Here is a 16,160-nt window from a genome sequence, read left to right as displayed (position 1 = left end):
ACAACATAAGCACAGTTATATTTACAGAACAATCATGTGCGGGCTGCTTTTAAAGCAGGGCAGGCATTGCATTTCCTGCGCCATCGGCTTGTCTGAGAGCAAACCGTTTTTTTGCTAGAGCAAGGTCATCTTAATGTAAAGTTATTATTTATCAATTTATTTTAATTTGTATATTTTTCTTTAGGCCTAATATCCTGCAGGTTCCCCAATGCTGACGATTGACTGATTGATTACTTTATTAGCAGTTTGCAAAAAGTCAAATGGGAGGGAGGGGGGGGGGGGTAGGCTTTGACTTTTTACAGGGGCCAGTTTCGGATTGCAGCCACCAGTAAGTGGTCTTTTAGAGCGGTTTTGAAGGAGAGTAGGGATTTACACTCCTTTACAATTGTTAGTAGGGCGTTCCACATTTTTGTGGCATAGCACGAGAACGAATGTAACCCCCTGTCAGTCCACATTCAGATTGGCATCCTTGGTATGTTTGGCATGGCACACACAATAAACATCAATAAAATCTTCTCCAGTCTAACTTGGGACACCAGGTGCAATGTAGAGATTGTTGGTCTCTATGCGGAGAAGGGGTGCATGATAAAATCCTCAATGTTAACCACATGAACCCTAGCATCCCTATTATGGGCATGGCATAACATTCGACGGATCGACAATTTTCGCTGAAGAGATTTGGTGTAGCAGGGAAAAAAGGAGGGGGCCAAATACAGAGACCTGGGGGAAGGGAGTGACAGTGATGTATGGCATAAGGAAGTTGTTTATAGAACCCATTACACTATATGCATGCAATTTCATTGAAATGCGGTAACAAACAAACATGCACTGGTTTTGTTTGTGGAATATGAAGACATTATATGCGGTTCCTTTTCTCAGGATTCTTGAACTGATTCTATGTGAACTTAAAGCCACTAAACATGTGTGTCACATGTACTGTATGTATACAGTCCTGTGTGGACAAAGCCTGTGTACGAGATTAGTATAAAACATGCCATGTTGTCATAGCATCCACATACCTTGGTACTGTCCTTAAACTGGAAGACGTAGCAGGCACAATGGTTCTGGTCTCTGACCAAACAGCCAAAGCTACTGGGCTCTTGGCTGTTGTGGATGAGCTTGGTCACCCTGTGTGGACGACACTCAAACAGCACCGTGTGTGACAGAGGATCCCAGGTGACGCCCTCGGCCGGCATGCACGAACAACGCACAGTTGATGTTGACACACAGAGTAACACTGGACGATTCCTCGTGGGGAGATCGGCCTGTCCCCCACCACTGGCGGTCCGTACAGGTCCACCTCCACGGCCTCCAGGTCGACCCCCAGCACCCGGATTGATATTGGGAGGCTGAGATCCTCTCCTGATCTCAGCAACCACCCAGGGAAGCATGGTCATGGTGGTCAGTGTGTGGACGGGCAGGGAACCGATCAGTGTCAGTCTGTATTGTACCTCATCTTCCTCTTCCATCTCTCCCACAGGCTTGATGCTTGTTCTCTCCCCGGCACGATGGAGTTTGCTGGGGCGTGGACTGGAGGATGCAGAAGATGCATGGGATGAGCATGAACGGCGGTTCGATGTGACGTTAGTTGGTGGCTTCTGAGAACTCCCAGGCCTGAGGACCTCATCTCTGCTGGGTTTCACCTCAAAGTAGAGTCCCTCCATAATGGTTAATGATGAGGACGGAGGCAGAAGACTGCCTCTACAGGGGAAAACACCTGTTTGTACAATCAGAACATTCCACAGCATTAGTGAATCGAGTTTTTAGAGGGAAAATCCTTAAACTTTACATAAAAAGGCAAACATGAAATTACCATGGTAGTCATGTACAAAAGTACAAGTTGTTTTTATTTTACCAAAGAAATAAAAACAAGGATATATTGGCTATATTCATGCAGCATGAAATAGTGTTTGTGTTTAGTGCTGCTGATCCTAGATGGGCAAACCCCTCTCTATCATTGTTTCACTTAATTAACCACTTGAACCCTATCGTCCCTATTCTTCGACATACAAAGATATTCAGTGTAGAGTGAAACCAGGAGGGGGCCAGGTGTAGAGCCCTTGAGAATCTGGTAAACTAAGTATAGGGTTCAAGGCCTTATTGAACCTGGTTTCGAACTTGGGTCTGCCGCATGGGAAACCAAACATCTACCTCTCAACCAAAGGAGGACCCCCCTGGCTGGGTAGATATCAGGCTTCTGGGCATCTGGCAAGGATACTCTGCTACGTACTGTACATAGGGCACCCTGAATATCAACCCCATGGACACCTAAGGTATGCAGTCTTTCCTTTGGTTGTGGTCCAGACTGAGTAGAATTGGCGCTAACCCACATTCTCTATCCAGGATCTTGTGTCCAGGGCCTCAAACTGCCATGGCCCAGTAGAGCTCTGTACTGTAGTAGACAGCGAGTCATTTGGAGGTCAGTATGAGGAGCTGCTCTGGATTGCACCTAGCTGTATTTCCCACAAACAACATTAGGATAGGCCACTGACCTAGCTCCCAGTCTCAAGGAGACATGCCCAAAAGCAAGCACACACACGCACACGCACACACACAAAGCAATTTGACACTCTCGATTAAGGTCACATTTATTCGTCTGTGTTGGAGACTATATGGCACTAGAGACAGTCTACCCAATCAACAAACATAATTCACCTTCTAATAACATACATGTATAATAGTACTATGTTAGTAATACCTTGCTATTTTGTACCTACAACTGGCACATAACCTGCCATGCTAATTTACAACTAGTGTGTAAAGTCAACACAGTAACAGGTGACGTTCAAGGCCAATGTCACATGTACTGTGTATAGGCTGCTATATTATATTGAAGCAATCCATGAGGCAAAGCTTCAGTGCACATCACTATAAAATCTATTAGCCTCAGGGTCCTACCTCTTGTTGTAGCTTGCAATGTACAGTAGATAGTAATCAGACAAAATGTATAAGCAGAAAAAACAGCTACATCCTCAAACTTCACAAACTGTCATTTCCGAGAAGTGATTTGTGGGCTATATCACAAGTGCTCTGCTGCGGAAATCAATGAGACATTTCATCAGTGTTGCCATATTTTGTGAGAGAAATAAGCAATCAGGTCTGGGGAAAACAAGTAGATCTGCTTGATCTGCTATTTTCAAAAACTCTTGCAATAAAATGTGGAATATTTGGAATATTTTTTGAAACATTCTAGCAACACAAATGCTCCCTGTGGCACAGAATATAGATATAATATGTATATATATATTTTGAGAACCACTGGTTTAAATAATAATTTAAAAATAATTGGAAGCAAGCCTAAATAAGCAAGTACACTTTAGAAACAAGCTAAAAAAACGCAACCCACAACAAACCAATATTTACAAGCAACTTTACAGAAAAACAAGCCCAAAGTCGCTTATAATAAGCCAACATGGCAACAGTGCATTTCATAGAGTGCGGTCAGGTATGCATCCCCTACCGTAGCACTACCAGCTGTTCTTCTCTATGCAAATCATTCAGCAAGTAGGCTAAATGTTAAACACAATATAAGATAGCGCTGTGGTACAGTTAGTTACAGTACATGACCGAATCGAATGAATATTAGTTGTGTCTTGATTTTCACCTTCCGTATTAAACCCACTGGTTCCCAAACTTTTTAGCTCAAGACCCAAAAGAGAACTTTTAAAATAGCAGATCTACAAGCTTGTAAATTGGGCATTTAACTGTCTTTAATTTCTTTTTTTCAATTTATGGAATTTCTTTGATTTTGAAACACTGAATTTGTTTCCAATTCATGAAAGATTAAGCTTTTCTTAAATTAAAAAAAAGAAAAGAAAATGTTTTGAAATAATCACTAAACACAAAATGTATAGGAAATAAAGGGATATTTATTTACTCCCATAAAAATTTGTCCGTGACCCACAAATGGGTCCCAACCCACTGTTTGGGAACCAGTGATTTAGAAAGTAGGCTAAATGTTACACACAAAGACAATGTTAGATAGCGCTGTGGTACTACAGTGCTGCAGTGCAGGACGAAAACGTAACATTCCAGCATTGAAACATTAATAATTGAATAAATATTAGTTGTGTCTTGATTTTCACCTTCCGTATCGTATGGTATGACCTTACCTTTTTTCCCCACAGAGACAAGACGCCCTTTTATTGACGCATGTCTGCCATCATGTCACAGTGTTGCAATGAGGACCAGAGATGTTTGTACTCCGTGGTGTAGTAGGTACTAGGCTACGGGAGTAACGGGACCGAACACGGGACACACACACTGCAAAACAACCAGCCCGTGGCGCACCAGTGCTGTACTGCCGTGGCATGGAGCTAAATATAGTCGACCACTAGCAGCTCTAACTCTACCCTCCCTCTGCTCCGCTCTCCACTCCGAGGAAGCATGACAAGTGCATGACGGACGCATGTGTTGCTGCTGTAACGATGGAGGAGAACTGATCTTCTCCCCGGTCTCCACCGACCTTGACAAGACAGTACCATATGGGGACTGTAATGTAATGTCACACACGGGGGCAGTGCGGCAGTCAGTGTAGCCTACTTTATTGAAGCAGACATTTGTAGTCCCGGCTTTACTTTACACAATGTGACTAAATTAAGCCATCAATGGGAAAATCATAAAAGTGAATCGTGTCATTATGTAATGCCAATGCTGGGAAGAAAAAGAGGAACTCGGAACTTATTTGAAGGAATCAGCAAAATGTGAACCGTTAGGATGTGAACATGTGTGAAGTCTGTGAGCAATGTGGTGTAGCAAAGTTGTTCCACTTGGTGGCGCTGCGCCCTTTCATTAAACAAACCTGGAAATGACACAGCAGTAGGGAAATTGAAAGGCTTTAACCCAATTTATCTTCATACATTTATGGTAAAAACGTTTTTTTCCCCCAAAATCCTCTGTTTTGAGTTATAATTGATAATGTTTGCTATTTTGTCACGCCAAAGCTGGTGACGAGACAGAGCAGAATGTATGGTGACATAACATGGTTTATTTTAGGTATCAATTTTCCACAATACCCAACAAAGAACAGTGACTGCAGTAGTGTGAGTGACATTTTACAATTTTATAAAATAAATATTTGTATATTTTTTATATCCACAATGATAGTGGTAACTTAAAAATACACAAGTTCTGCAATTTTACTGGTACCAAAACATAGTCCAGCAAACTGGAGTCAGAGGATACCATAAATCATTCATTATTATGGACCACAATGGAAACAAGCCCCCTGGGGCTTTTTGTGTTATCCTTTTTTAGCATAACGTTTGACTGTACTATCTGTACTGTTAACAAACCTGCTAATAAAGTGTGCAATCAATCAAAAATCATTTATGGATTATCAAGTGGTTATGAAGACAGACTAATTGATAAGTACTGTTACAGCATCATGTTTCCCCACAGAAACTGGCACATCGAAACAATTGTGTGTACAAAATAAATCAATACAAATAGTTATAACTTCAAACTGCTTGTTAAATCTACAAGCCCATCTACAGTAGTTAAGAAATGTGTGACAATAAATCCATCCTGGTAATAGCTGGTCGTGTGTTGTGCGCTCGTGTGTCTGTGAGTGTGTGCGTGTGTGCGCAGTCAGTGATGTTCTTAGGTTTTTTTGTGTAGTGAGTCCCCAGGAACCACAAGTGGTCATTTGAGTGAGTTCCCAAGACATTTAGATTTGTTGTCACATCATGACGTACTATTAGGCTAAAGATCTACAAAATCAACATGGCTCTCAGAATGGGCCTTTGCAGGTGACTACACACAACGCATGACTGGACCGAGTCGTGACTACGTGCAACAGTAAAGGTAACGATTCTGTATTACTGTACCTTGTTTGACATAAATCTATGCATTTCCCTGTTATTTCAGACCATTTGATGAATGTGTATTATACTTGAGTAAATTAAACCTCAATTTAACAAAACTGGTTAAAAAATTATTTTATTACCATTATTGTCTACAACATATTCCTGATGAATTCTATAGTACGTTGTCATTGTATATATTATTCATCAAAACACATACGAGATTACAGGTTGCTCTTATTTTGAAGTCAGCCACCCGGAATTCAAAACTTTACTCTCATACTACTTGAGGTGCTATGGAATGTTCATGGAATGCTATGGAATGTTCATTGAAAAGCACTGGTGTCAATGTCAAACAAACTTCTTGAAGCATTCAGGTCTTTTCAGACAGGACTAACGCACCAAGTAATTAATGTTCAACGAGAGGTGAGCAGGCATGTAGGGAGACGCGGGCAATCTGACAGGCAGAGCGATCGCAGTCGTGCTCGTCTCACGCACACGTCTGCTCATGCCAGAGTTTAATTACACCTGTTAAACCTATATATGTTGTTATACCTTTCAAGCCGGGACAGCATCTGTGTCTCAATAGTTGTTGCTATATATATATATATAGCAAAACATTTTTATATATTTTTCTGAATACAATGATGTTTTTCAGAAAACCTAGGTTAGGATTTAGAAGGCATTTTTAGAATCGGCCTCAGGTCTAAATGGGTCTTGAACTTTTTATTATGCGACGTGCAGGTAAAGAGGAATTGACTGGTCATGACTTGAAACAATATAGCATTATCAGGGTGAAAATAGGGTGCATCCCCTAGACGCCTTGATAGTGAGTTTACGGCGTCCTTTCGGATTTTAGTGCATCAGAGACGCAGGCAGGACGCATACCTACAGTAACATCATCACTGTGTGTGTGTGTGTGCTCGCGCGTGTGCCACCACGTGTATGAACTGTATACACTGTATGTTAAGGTTACTCTGGCTTGGGTTGCAATTTGTTCTTTTTTGGCTGGAAGAAGTTTTCAATGATGGCCTCCACCAACTCATCCAACTCCTTCTGCAACTGTGCCACGTCACTAAGAGCAGGACAGAGAGAGAAAGCAAAAGAGAAACAGAAACTGTAAGTCAGGCAGTGATAGTAAACATATAGAATGTGAATAGGCAGTCCACTGCATCACTGAGGAACCGTGGTGTGGTCTTGATGGTGACCTACCTGTTACCAGGGGCAGCACAGAGCTCTGTGTAGTATTTTATCTTTGGCTCAGTGCCACTGGTTCTCATGGTGGCCATGCCCCCATTGGAGAAGGAAAAGGTGATCATCTGACTGGAACTGGAGGTGGGGAGAACCTGGGGAGAACAGAGGAACGGACACAACCATTAAAGATCATTGTATCTCATAGCCTCTGCTGGAGGAGTAACAGCTATCAAATTCAAATTGTGTAATGTCGACTTGAAATAAATACTTTACTATAGGTTATTCACAAGTTACCCAATATCATGGATAAACAGCTACTGATCTGGTCTGTTCACATTATTGAGCGTTTCAAATGTCTGTGCACATCCTCACCGCCTTCTTGTTGGCCTGGTTGCTGTCATAGCCTGTGGTGAGGTCTCGTACAGCAGTGATGGCAAAGCGTCCACATTCAGTCGGGTAGGAACCCTTCTCATCGCCGTGGTTACGGAGGCGCTCAAACAGACTGCGTATCACCTCCTGGTCATGGCAGATGAAATAGGAGTTCTTAGTGATGTGGTAGCCATACCTGGGAAAATAAGGACAGAGTCTAAGTGAGAGATTAGTTCACAAAAGAGAAAACACAATTTGAACTAACTCATAGCAACTAACCTATTTAGGAATAATGTTGCCGTAATTACCTATCTTAAAGATACACTGCAATTCTTAAATGAATACCATATTATTTAAGTTTTGTTAGGGGTGCACCAATACTGGCATTGGGTCGATACCAGGTTAAAATACTTAAAATACTTAAAAGACAAAGCCAATTCAAGGGGGAAAACAAAGTACTCATACGTCATAAAAATGTGCTATTGGTACATCCCTAATTTAAATTGAATGAGCAGAATGATTTTCTTTGAAACTTTTCAATATCTGCAGGTGCAATATATTATGAGGCCCTATTATAAAATAAAGTGAAACAAGTTAACACAAACTGGTCACTATCTAAAAAAGCAATGAATTACGCTTGAGATGCGTCTACCGTCTGTTTAGCTGTAGTAGTATGTTCATTGCTGTATTTGAGGGACGGAAGCCTTGCAATGGTTTTTATCATTACTTAATCATCATCTAAATTCAGCCTGGATATATTCAACACAACTACATTAGGTTTAACTGAAAAACCACAGCAAGGCAGCAACCATTGAGGGCCAAAGTGAATACATCTTTTAAGTTAAATTATGTATGACACCCACCTGTGTGTGTGTGCGTGTGCGTGTGCGTGTGCGTGTGTGTGTGTGTGTGTGTGTGTGTGTGTGTGTGTGTGTGTGTGTGTGTGCGCGTGCGCATCTTACTCTTCATAGATGGCAGTTAGTTGCTGGGAGAGGCTTGTGTTCTTAGTAGCCAGATAGGAAGTCATCTCTCCTGCAATGGCTGCAGCACTCACTCCATCTTTGTCCAGTACAGAGGAACTGCACATATATCCTGTGACAAATACACAATACACGCAAGGTGTCACAGTCAATACAATCACAGCCCCATAGCATGTGGGGGAGAAAGGCCTTGTGGAGGTACTTCTGTGGCCTACTGGCAGAATGCATACAAAGCTTGGCACTTATCGGTCCAGCGGTTTGCGAGATTAGCTCAAGAAAGACACAGAGAAGACAGACAGGCACGTACGCACTCATACTCAGATCATCTCATAGACAGCTAGCCTCTTGCAGAGCCATGCTGTAAAAGGGAAATTCATCCTTGATCATATCTATCTATAAATGCACAAAATCTCTGTCCGTCCGTGCATATCTCGAGAACCATCACAAGGATCGATTCAAACTCAGCGTGCTTATCGCAGAGGACCTGAGGGAGAGATGTGCTCAGTGGGAAGTTGGCCCGATGAGCAGTTGTCCAAAATATATCCATAAATCAGCACATCCTCATATATGGAGTACCCTAATGTCATCAATATGATGTCATAGTACTGACATCATAGACTGGCCTAGACTCCATATTTTGGCATGGCTGCCTGACATAGAACTTCACATACAGTATGGGCATAAAAAGGGACACAGACGGAGATCTCCATATATGGGCATAAAATAGACAAAGGCAGATAGACAGTTACACACTGGTGCCAAGCAGCGATATTTATGCACACCTCCTGTTCTCAAGTTGGTTTCATGGATTGTAGATCGGCTACTTTCGCACAGCTATTTACATCAGTTTGTAGAATGACTATTTTCATCATTCGGTGTATGGATACAGTGGAAATGGTGTTCAGATACAATAACATGCCGTAGAGAAACGAGTTGAGGTCAAAGATCAAGGCAGGCCTCAAGCAGGCCTCAGAGGGACTGAGGAGGAAGGAGTTGTGAGTTGTGAGTGACGTAGAAGGAGTAGAGATAACTGCAGCCTACACATCGGACGCCAGAGGTAGCCAGAGAGGAGAAGGTGGGAAAGTAAAGAAGACCCGAGTCGACGAAGCACAGAGTTACGCCGATAAGTCTTGAGAATGAATAAACAGTATATGAGAGAGCTGTTCTAGTGTGTGTGAAACATAATCTGAGCAATTCAATGACTAATGTGATTTGCTTTGATTGTTTGTGTTGTGTGTATTATACACACAACACAAACAATCAAAGCAAATCACATCAGTGTATTGTCACTAGTTATAGATGTAATGCATGTCTAGTCGGAACTAAATGTATGTTACTGCTGAGCTGAAGTCAGAAGCACTGGTAAGATGTTCCTATTTGTAATAGTAAACAGCAGATAACAGTCAGATCTGAATGTGTAACCATAGCTACTGTGTTAACTGTGTAAGCTGAGTTTTGTTAGGAAAGCTATGTTATGGTAAACAATGGTAGGGATTCCCAAACATTGTTTGAGAGTCACACAGCCTGAAGAGGCTGTGGAATTTCAAAACATGTTGTGTCCGACATCACCTAGTAGTAGCGAGATCAAAATTAACTGTAACCTTTAACAATGACATCATGTGTAAGTTTGAAGCTTTGAACGTTCAAGGCCATAGTATTATTATGACTTTAAATCCAGTTCAAGGTGGTGGGATTTTGAGCATGACAGGTGCAAGGCCATGGGGTCTGCATCATAGAAACCTTGAACATTGTCAACTTCACATTTGACACAGTGACTTGACCCAGTGACTTGGAGGTCAGGAGACTGGGGGTAGAAAGCTAGTGAGAAAGTTAGTGAGGATGACTAAGAGGCAGACGATCAGGTTCAGATTCAGCAGAAAAATCTGGCATCGTCCTTTTGGCTATAATACAGTATACAGTAGCTGTCTGGCAATATTCATGTAAAGTATAGCTTGCCAACAGTTTAAGAACATGAGCTCCATCGGGGGTAAAGGACCTAAAGTCGGCCAAACCTCCTTTAGGAAGATTAAAGGAACCCCCAGCTCTATCAGACTATTCAGGCCTGAATAGCGGGAGGCTGTCAAGGTCAGGAAGGGCCTGTACAACCCTTTATCCATCTACCTAAATGATATTATGTTATCAAGAATCAGACTGGTAGGGTGATTACTGACAGGGACTTTATCTATTTTTTATCTCTTTCATTTGTAACAACTATCATACTGTCTGATCTTTACCCTGTACTGCAAAACCCTTTAATAAATATTTTAATTCCTGCATTTATAAGTCTGAATAGTGTTGTATTCTGTCACATTCTCCTGGTTATAATGTAAAACAATAGAATTGTGTAAATTGTGTATTAACCTTAACGGTGACCTTGACCACTAAGCAGTCTCAGCTAATTTTGTCATGAGGCCTATTATGCCCTGTAGGAATATCAGTAAAGTGTATTGATATTGAGGGATTACCTGTTGCACAGAGGGCCTCAACAAAGTTCTAAAGAAGGGAATCTTGTGTCGGATAACAACACAAACTTGTACAAAGGGTACGCATAAGAGGAGGGGGGCATTGTTTCCAACGGATACTGGTATTGTCTATCAATCTATAAATTCTGTGTGTCTGTCAATGGTTTATGCCCAAATATGGAGATGACTGACGTACACAGCTCCAGACTGGCCTCCAAGTACTATGATAACTGGGAACAGCACTAGTAGCTCAAATGTAAAACCTGCTATGCAGGTTGAATACACAAGCTTGTGTATTCAACTGATGACACTGCACGTGAAAGGCACAACGTTACCATTAACAGTTCTAATCAAATTATATGGGAATGCACACTAGCATGTGACCTTCAATCAAACCTGTGGGTTTGCTTGTATGCATATGCGTAACCAATACATTTTTGCGTGAGTATGACAGTTGAAGCACGACTGTTCAATTTAGATCAAGGGCCCCAATAGAAATAAGTCTGACTTCACTTTTACCTAGAACTGAAGTGAGCCTGGTACAGTATATCTCATGGAGGTGACTGAATTTATAAAGCTGTATAATGTAAGGCATGGGTAAGATTTTACCAGTGTTTAACTATTTAGTGTGTGTGTGTGTGTGTGTGTGTGTGTGTGTGTGTGTGTGTGTGTGTGTGTGTGTGTGTGTGTGTGTGTGTGTGTGTGGGGAGGAACTTGAACTTGTCCCAGAGTTCAAGTACCTCGGAGTCATACTAGACTCAACCCTAACTTTTAAAAAACATGTGAAGAAAGTCACAAATACGATTAAATTCAACCTTCAAAATTTTAAACAAATTAGACCCTTCCTGACAGTTGGAGCTGCCAGATCGTATCTTCACTGTATGATCCTATCACACATTGAGTACTGTTTTACAAACTGGTCTTGCACAGGCGTGACGATCCTAAAACCCATCGAACAGCTCTACAAAAGTGCGCTCAAGGTGTTTGACAGGAAGCCTCACTCTTATCATCATTGTAACATACTCAGGAGGCAAATTTTTTTTAGCTTCGACAATTTCAAAACGTTCAAACAGGTTGGGGTCATATACAAGACCTTACATGGTCTGTGCCCGCCCCCCCTAAGGGAATTCATTAAAAGGAAGCCTGAAAGAGGAATCAGTACCAGAGCAACCACTCGAGGAGATTGTGAAGTGCCGCACCGGCAAACAACCTTCGGTCAAAATGTCCTCTCAGTACAGGGTTGTGTAGCATGGAATGGCCTTCCTCTACATATAAGGGATTGTGCTACATTTCCATCTTTTAAATTCAATGTGAAAAGATGGTTGCTTGAAAACCAAAGCTGCAACCATTTGTGATCATATTTTAGTTTTTTTTTAGGCTATGTGATGTAATGTAATTGTATTTCACCGTTTGTCTGTTTTCTGATGTTATTGTTTTTCTGTTTTTCTGTTTTGTGTGAGGACTGCGGATGAAAATTAGCATCTTTGCTAAATCCGGTGTATTTACGTTCATGTGACGTTCATTAATATGCTCTGTCCTGTCTAAATAAACAAATAAAGTAAAAAGTGTGTGTGTGTGTGTGTGTGTGTGTGTGTACCTATTGCTTCCTCAAAGGCAAACAGCACAGTCTTTCCCTGGTCCAGCAGGTCTTTCGCTCTGTTCCCCATCCACTTGAACCCTGTCAGTGTTTCCTGTCAACATAGTGTCACAACAATGTTGTTAACAGCAACAGTATTAAGACTTGAAACACTGTCTTGCAAGCTGCGTCATGATCAATTCTACTCATAACTACACAATAAGATTGTGTAAAAATAAGAAAAGCACCACTGATAAACGGTAACAGTGGACATGCCTCACCCATGTGCATGCGTTACCTCAAAGTGGAAGCCTTCCTTCAGAGCGATGGCTCGTAGGATCTTGGACGAGACGGTGCTAGCCAGCATGTAGACATTTTTCACAGCAGCAGGGTCCGAGTTTTGTTGTTTCCAACAGCGGAACACCCACCAGCCCAGCAACGCTCCCAACTCATTACCACTGAACACACGCCACTGTTCACTGACCAACACAGAGAGAGTGGAGATATTAAACCCACCCATAGAGACATACAAGCACATAATACATGTGCAGTACAAATGCAGGCACATACAAATACAGGGACGCGAACTAATGCACACATGAATGCACACGCCCTCCTCACACACCTCTTCTGTTTCTCCGCAGCGGCTAGCCGATCAGCGTCGGGGTCGTTGGCAAGCACCACAGTGGCCCCTACCCGCTCTGCCAGGGCAAATGACAGAGTCTGCCGGACAAACACACACACACACACACACAGCTTTAACCACCATCATGTGCCACCCATTACATTGGTGACATTTGATTTGATTTGTTTTAATGTCACGGCAGTGTGTGTGTGTGTGTGTGTGTGTGTGTGTGTGTGTGTGTGTGTGTGTGTGTGTGTGTGTGAGAGAGAGAGAGAGTGTGAGTGTGAGTGTGAGTACCAAAACGCCCTCTCCTTCCTCAGGGTTGGGATATTTGACCGTCGGGAACTCGGGGTCGGGGTCCTTCTGCTCCTCTACAGCATATGGAGGATGCAGATCGAAGGCTTTGAATGCCGACTGGACAAACGCATGGCCCACCCCGTGCACAGACGTGTGCACAATCTTCACCTCTGAGCCCTTGTTGATCTCCCTATTGCAACAGGTACTTCTATCAAAACCAAGTCCTGATTTGTTTTGCTCAAGTGTGTGTGGTGTGATTACATGCAATGCAAATGTTTTGTAGGACTATACCAGTGGTTCTCAACCTGTGGTTCGGGACCACATGATTTTGGGAGGGTCCCCAGATGACAGTAAAGTGACAATAAAAAAAATGTATACCTAAAAAAAGAAAAAAGAAATGAAATGAAATGAAAAAAGACCAATACTGCATTAATTAATCCGCAGTTCAAATATGATTATTTTGGGGGGTCGCGGCCTGGAAAGGTTGAGAACTCAGGGTTACGGATGTAACCCCGGTTTCTTTAGAATTCGGAGTAACATACTCACTATGGGATATCAGCGCCCCCTGGCGTTGATGCAGAGCTACATACCATAAACTCCCGGGCCATTCATTGGCTGAGAAGGGTATGTCACGTGTCCGGTAGACCGGAAGAGGTATAAAACCTCTTTCGTGACGTGGCTCATCCTCTTTAACACGCTCTCTGCATGCAGATGCACACAAACAGGGGTGTTAGGTGAGTATGTTACTCCGAATTCTAAAGAAACCGGGGTTACATCCGTAACCCTGAGTTTCTTGTCTAATTCTCCGTAACATACTCACTATGGGATACATAAACCCCCCTGGGGCTTATAGCCATACCGAATCTCAGGTCCGCACGGCCCCTAGCCATAAGGCCCCGTCCCCATGGACGTGACCTTCGGCCTCACGGGCGCCCCAGCCCTCCGGGCCGGGGTGCGGTATATAATTGAAAGAAAAGGACCCTGACAGACCAAGTCTGCCTATTCATCTAATGAACAGACACAAGTCTGACCCATAAGTGAAAACAAGGAAACAGGGCCTCCTCCCCTGGAAACCTACCAACGGTGGTTCCGAGGGGACTCAAGAGAAGGAAGGAAGAGAAGGGAAAAAAGGCGGGTTACACAAAAGACCTGCCTAACCTCCCCTACCCTAACTAGAGACAGCCGCTATGTCCAGTACAGCGTGTGCCACTGACGCCGCTGCCACATCCAGGCTGTAGAAGGCCGCAAAAGTCGATGGAGACGACCAGTTTGCGGCCGCGCACACCTCCTGGACCGACATTTCCCTGGAGAGGGCCCAGGAAGTAGCCACGCCTCTAGTAGAGTGAGCCTTCAGACCTTCTGGAACTGGAGCGCCACTACTGACGTAGGCCAGCCTAATGGCATCCCAACTCCATCTAGAAAGCGTCGCCTTAGTCACTGCCTTCCTCCGACCATCTGGGCCGAAGGAGACAAAAAGTTGCGACGACGACCGGCCGACCGCCGTCCTCTGGCAGTAGAGCTTCAACGCCCTCACTGGGCAGAGACAGTGCAGCCGCCTATCCTCTGCAGAAGCGAAAGGAGGCGGATGAAAAACTACCAGCTCAACCGGTGTCTGGGTCACCATTCCGTTCTTGGGAACAAACGCCATGTTGGGCTTTAACCAAACCCTGCTGTCGTCTCCCAAGAACCTCATGCACTCCGAACTTACTGAGAGCGCATGTATGTCGCTGACCCGTGTAGCTGTAGTGAAAACAACCACAAAAACCGTTTCGAGACTAACGATCTCCAGATCCATAGAGTGAAAAGGCTCGAACGGTGGGAGGCAAAGCGCCCCCAGCACCACCGCCAGGTCCCAGGCCGGGAACAGAGGCCTAGAGACCGGCCTGGCCCGCCTGGCATCGTTCATAAAACTACGCACCAGCGGATGTCGGCCAACCGTCATGTCATCGAAACCCACGTGACAAACGGAAATGGCCGCCTGGTACACCTTAACCGTCGAGAAAACCAGACCTTGGTTCAATTTGTCCTGCAAGAACATGAGAATGCTGCGTACCGGGGCCCGGAAGGCCTCAACCGGCGGTGACTGACTCAGACACCATGACACGAACAGGTTCCACCTGTCGTCGTACGCAGACCTCGTGGAAAGGGCCCTCGCCCCCTGGATGGTAGCTACCACCTCAGGGGGCAGGCCATAAGAAGTCAAGGTCTCCCCCTCACGGGCCAAGCCCACTGGTCTAGGTCCTGAGGTTGCTTGTGGAAAATCCCGACCCCTGCCTGCCGTAGCAGATCTCTGATCGGGGGGAGGGTCCAGGGCTCGTCGTAGAGGAGAGGATTATTCCTAACCTCCACGCGCCCCACGCCAGTGCCACCAGTGGCACTGACAGTCCGTGGAGTCTGACCCTCTCCAAGTTGAGAGGACCAACTCCAGTGACGGGAATGCATAAAGCAGTTCAGTCGGCCAACCTGGCCCAGATCTGGCTTGTTATCTCCGGAGGAGAGACCAATCTGCGTACCAAAAAATGTCCCTGGACAACAGAGTCGCTCCACTGTTCAGGAGGCCCGGTACCTGTGAGGCTCTGGTTGACGTAAGGCGCGCGTCGCACCACAGCGTCAGATCGCCAGCTAGCCTGTTCAACACTGGAGAGGCCAGGCCTCCCTGCTTTTTGGCATAGCACACGGTCGTGGTGTTGTCGGTTCTGATCAGGACATGACAACCCCGAAAACTGAGCCTTGCAAAGTCTGACCGTCAGAAGAAGACCGTCATCAGCTCCAGGTAGTTGATGTGGGCCGTCTGTAGACTGGGACCCCACACCCCCCTGGCCGAGCGGCTCCCGTGGACGGCACCCCTCCTGT

At 44.2% G+C, this 16,160-nt stretch overlaps 2 protein-coding genes across 4 annotated transcripts in view; both read right to left on the bottom strand.

The window, feature by feature from the left end:
• The window catches only part of tbc1d1 (TBC1 (tre-2/USP6, BUB2, cdc16) domain family, member 1), a 62,087-nt gene extending 57,711 nt beyond the window's left edge, over window positions 1–4,376 (bottom strand). Inside the window, exons 1-2 of one of the 3 annotated variants that reach the window (XM_080419813.1) lie at window positions 4,113–4,376; window positions 1,020–1,717 (exon numbers count right to left, since the gene is read on the bottom strand). In XM_080419813.1, the coding sequence (XP_080275939.1) occupies window positions 1,020–1,664 (645 nt within the window). In that variant the 5' untranslated portion in view covers window positions 1,665–1,717; window positions 4,113–4,376. Of the gene's footprint in view, window positions 1–1,019; window positions 1,718–2,898; window positions 3,053–4,112 lie in introns of those variants that run through there. The other 2 variants (XM_080419815.1, XM_080419814.1) reach the window with 2 other exon arrangements.
• A 1,548-nt stretch (window positions 4,377–5,924) lies between these two features.
• The window catches only part of pgm2 (phosphoglucomutase 2), a 29,452-nt gene continuing 19,216 nt past the window's right edge, over window positions 5,925–16,160 (bottom strand). The window contains exons 6-13 of the mRNA XM_080448898.1: window positions 13,308–13,497; window positions 13,011–13,108; window positions 12,684–12,864; window positions 12,407–12,500; window positions 8,330–8,459; window positions 7,371–7,563; window positions 7,017–7,150; window positions 5,925–6,879 (exon numbers count right to left, since the gene is read on the bottom strand). Of these exons, the coding sequence (XP_080305024.1) occupies window positions 6,777–6,879; window positions 7,017–7,150; window positions 7,371–7,563; window positions 8,330–8,459; window positions 12,407–12,500; window positions 12,684–12,864; window positions 13,011–13,108; window positions 13,308–13,497 (1,123 nt within the window). The 3' untranslated portion in view covers window positions 5,925–6,776. The remainder of the gene's footprint in view (window positions 6,880–7,016; window positions 7,151–7,370; window positions 7,564–8,329; window positions 8,460–12,406; window positions 12,501–12,683; window positions 12,865–13,010; window positions 13,109–13,307; window positions 13,498–16,160) is intronic.

This window comes from Gymnoscopelus braueri (assembly GCF_963280865.1).
Source record: "Gymnoscopelus braueri genome assembly, chromosome: 2".
Classification (NCBI taxonomy): domain Eukaryota; kingdom Metazoa; phylum Chordata; class Actinopteri; order Myctophiformes; family Myctophidae; genus Gymnoscopelus; species Gymnoscopelus braueri.
This window is presented reverse-complemented; position numbering and strand designations above follow the sequence as displayed.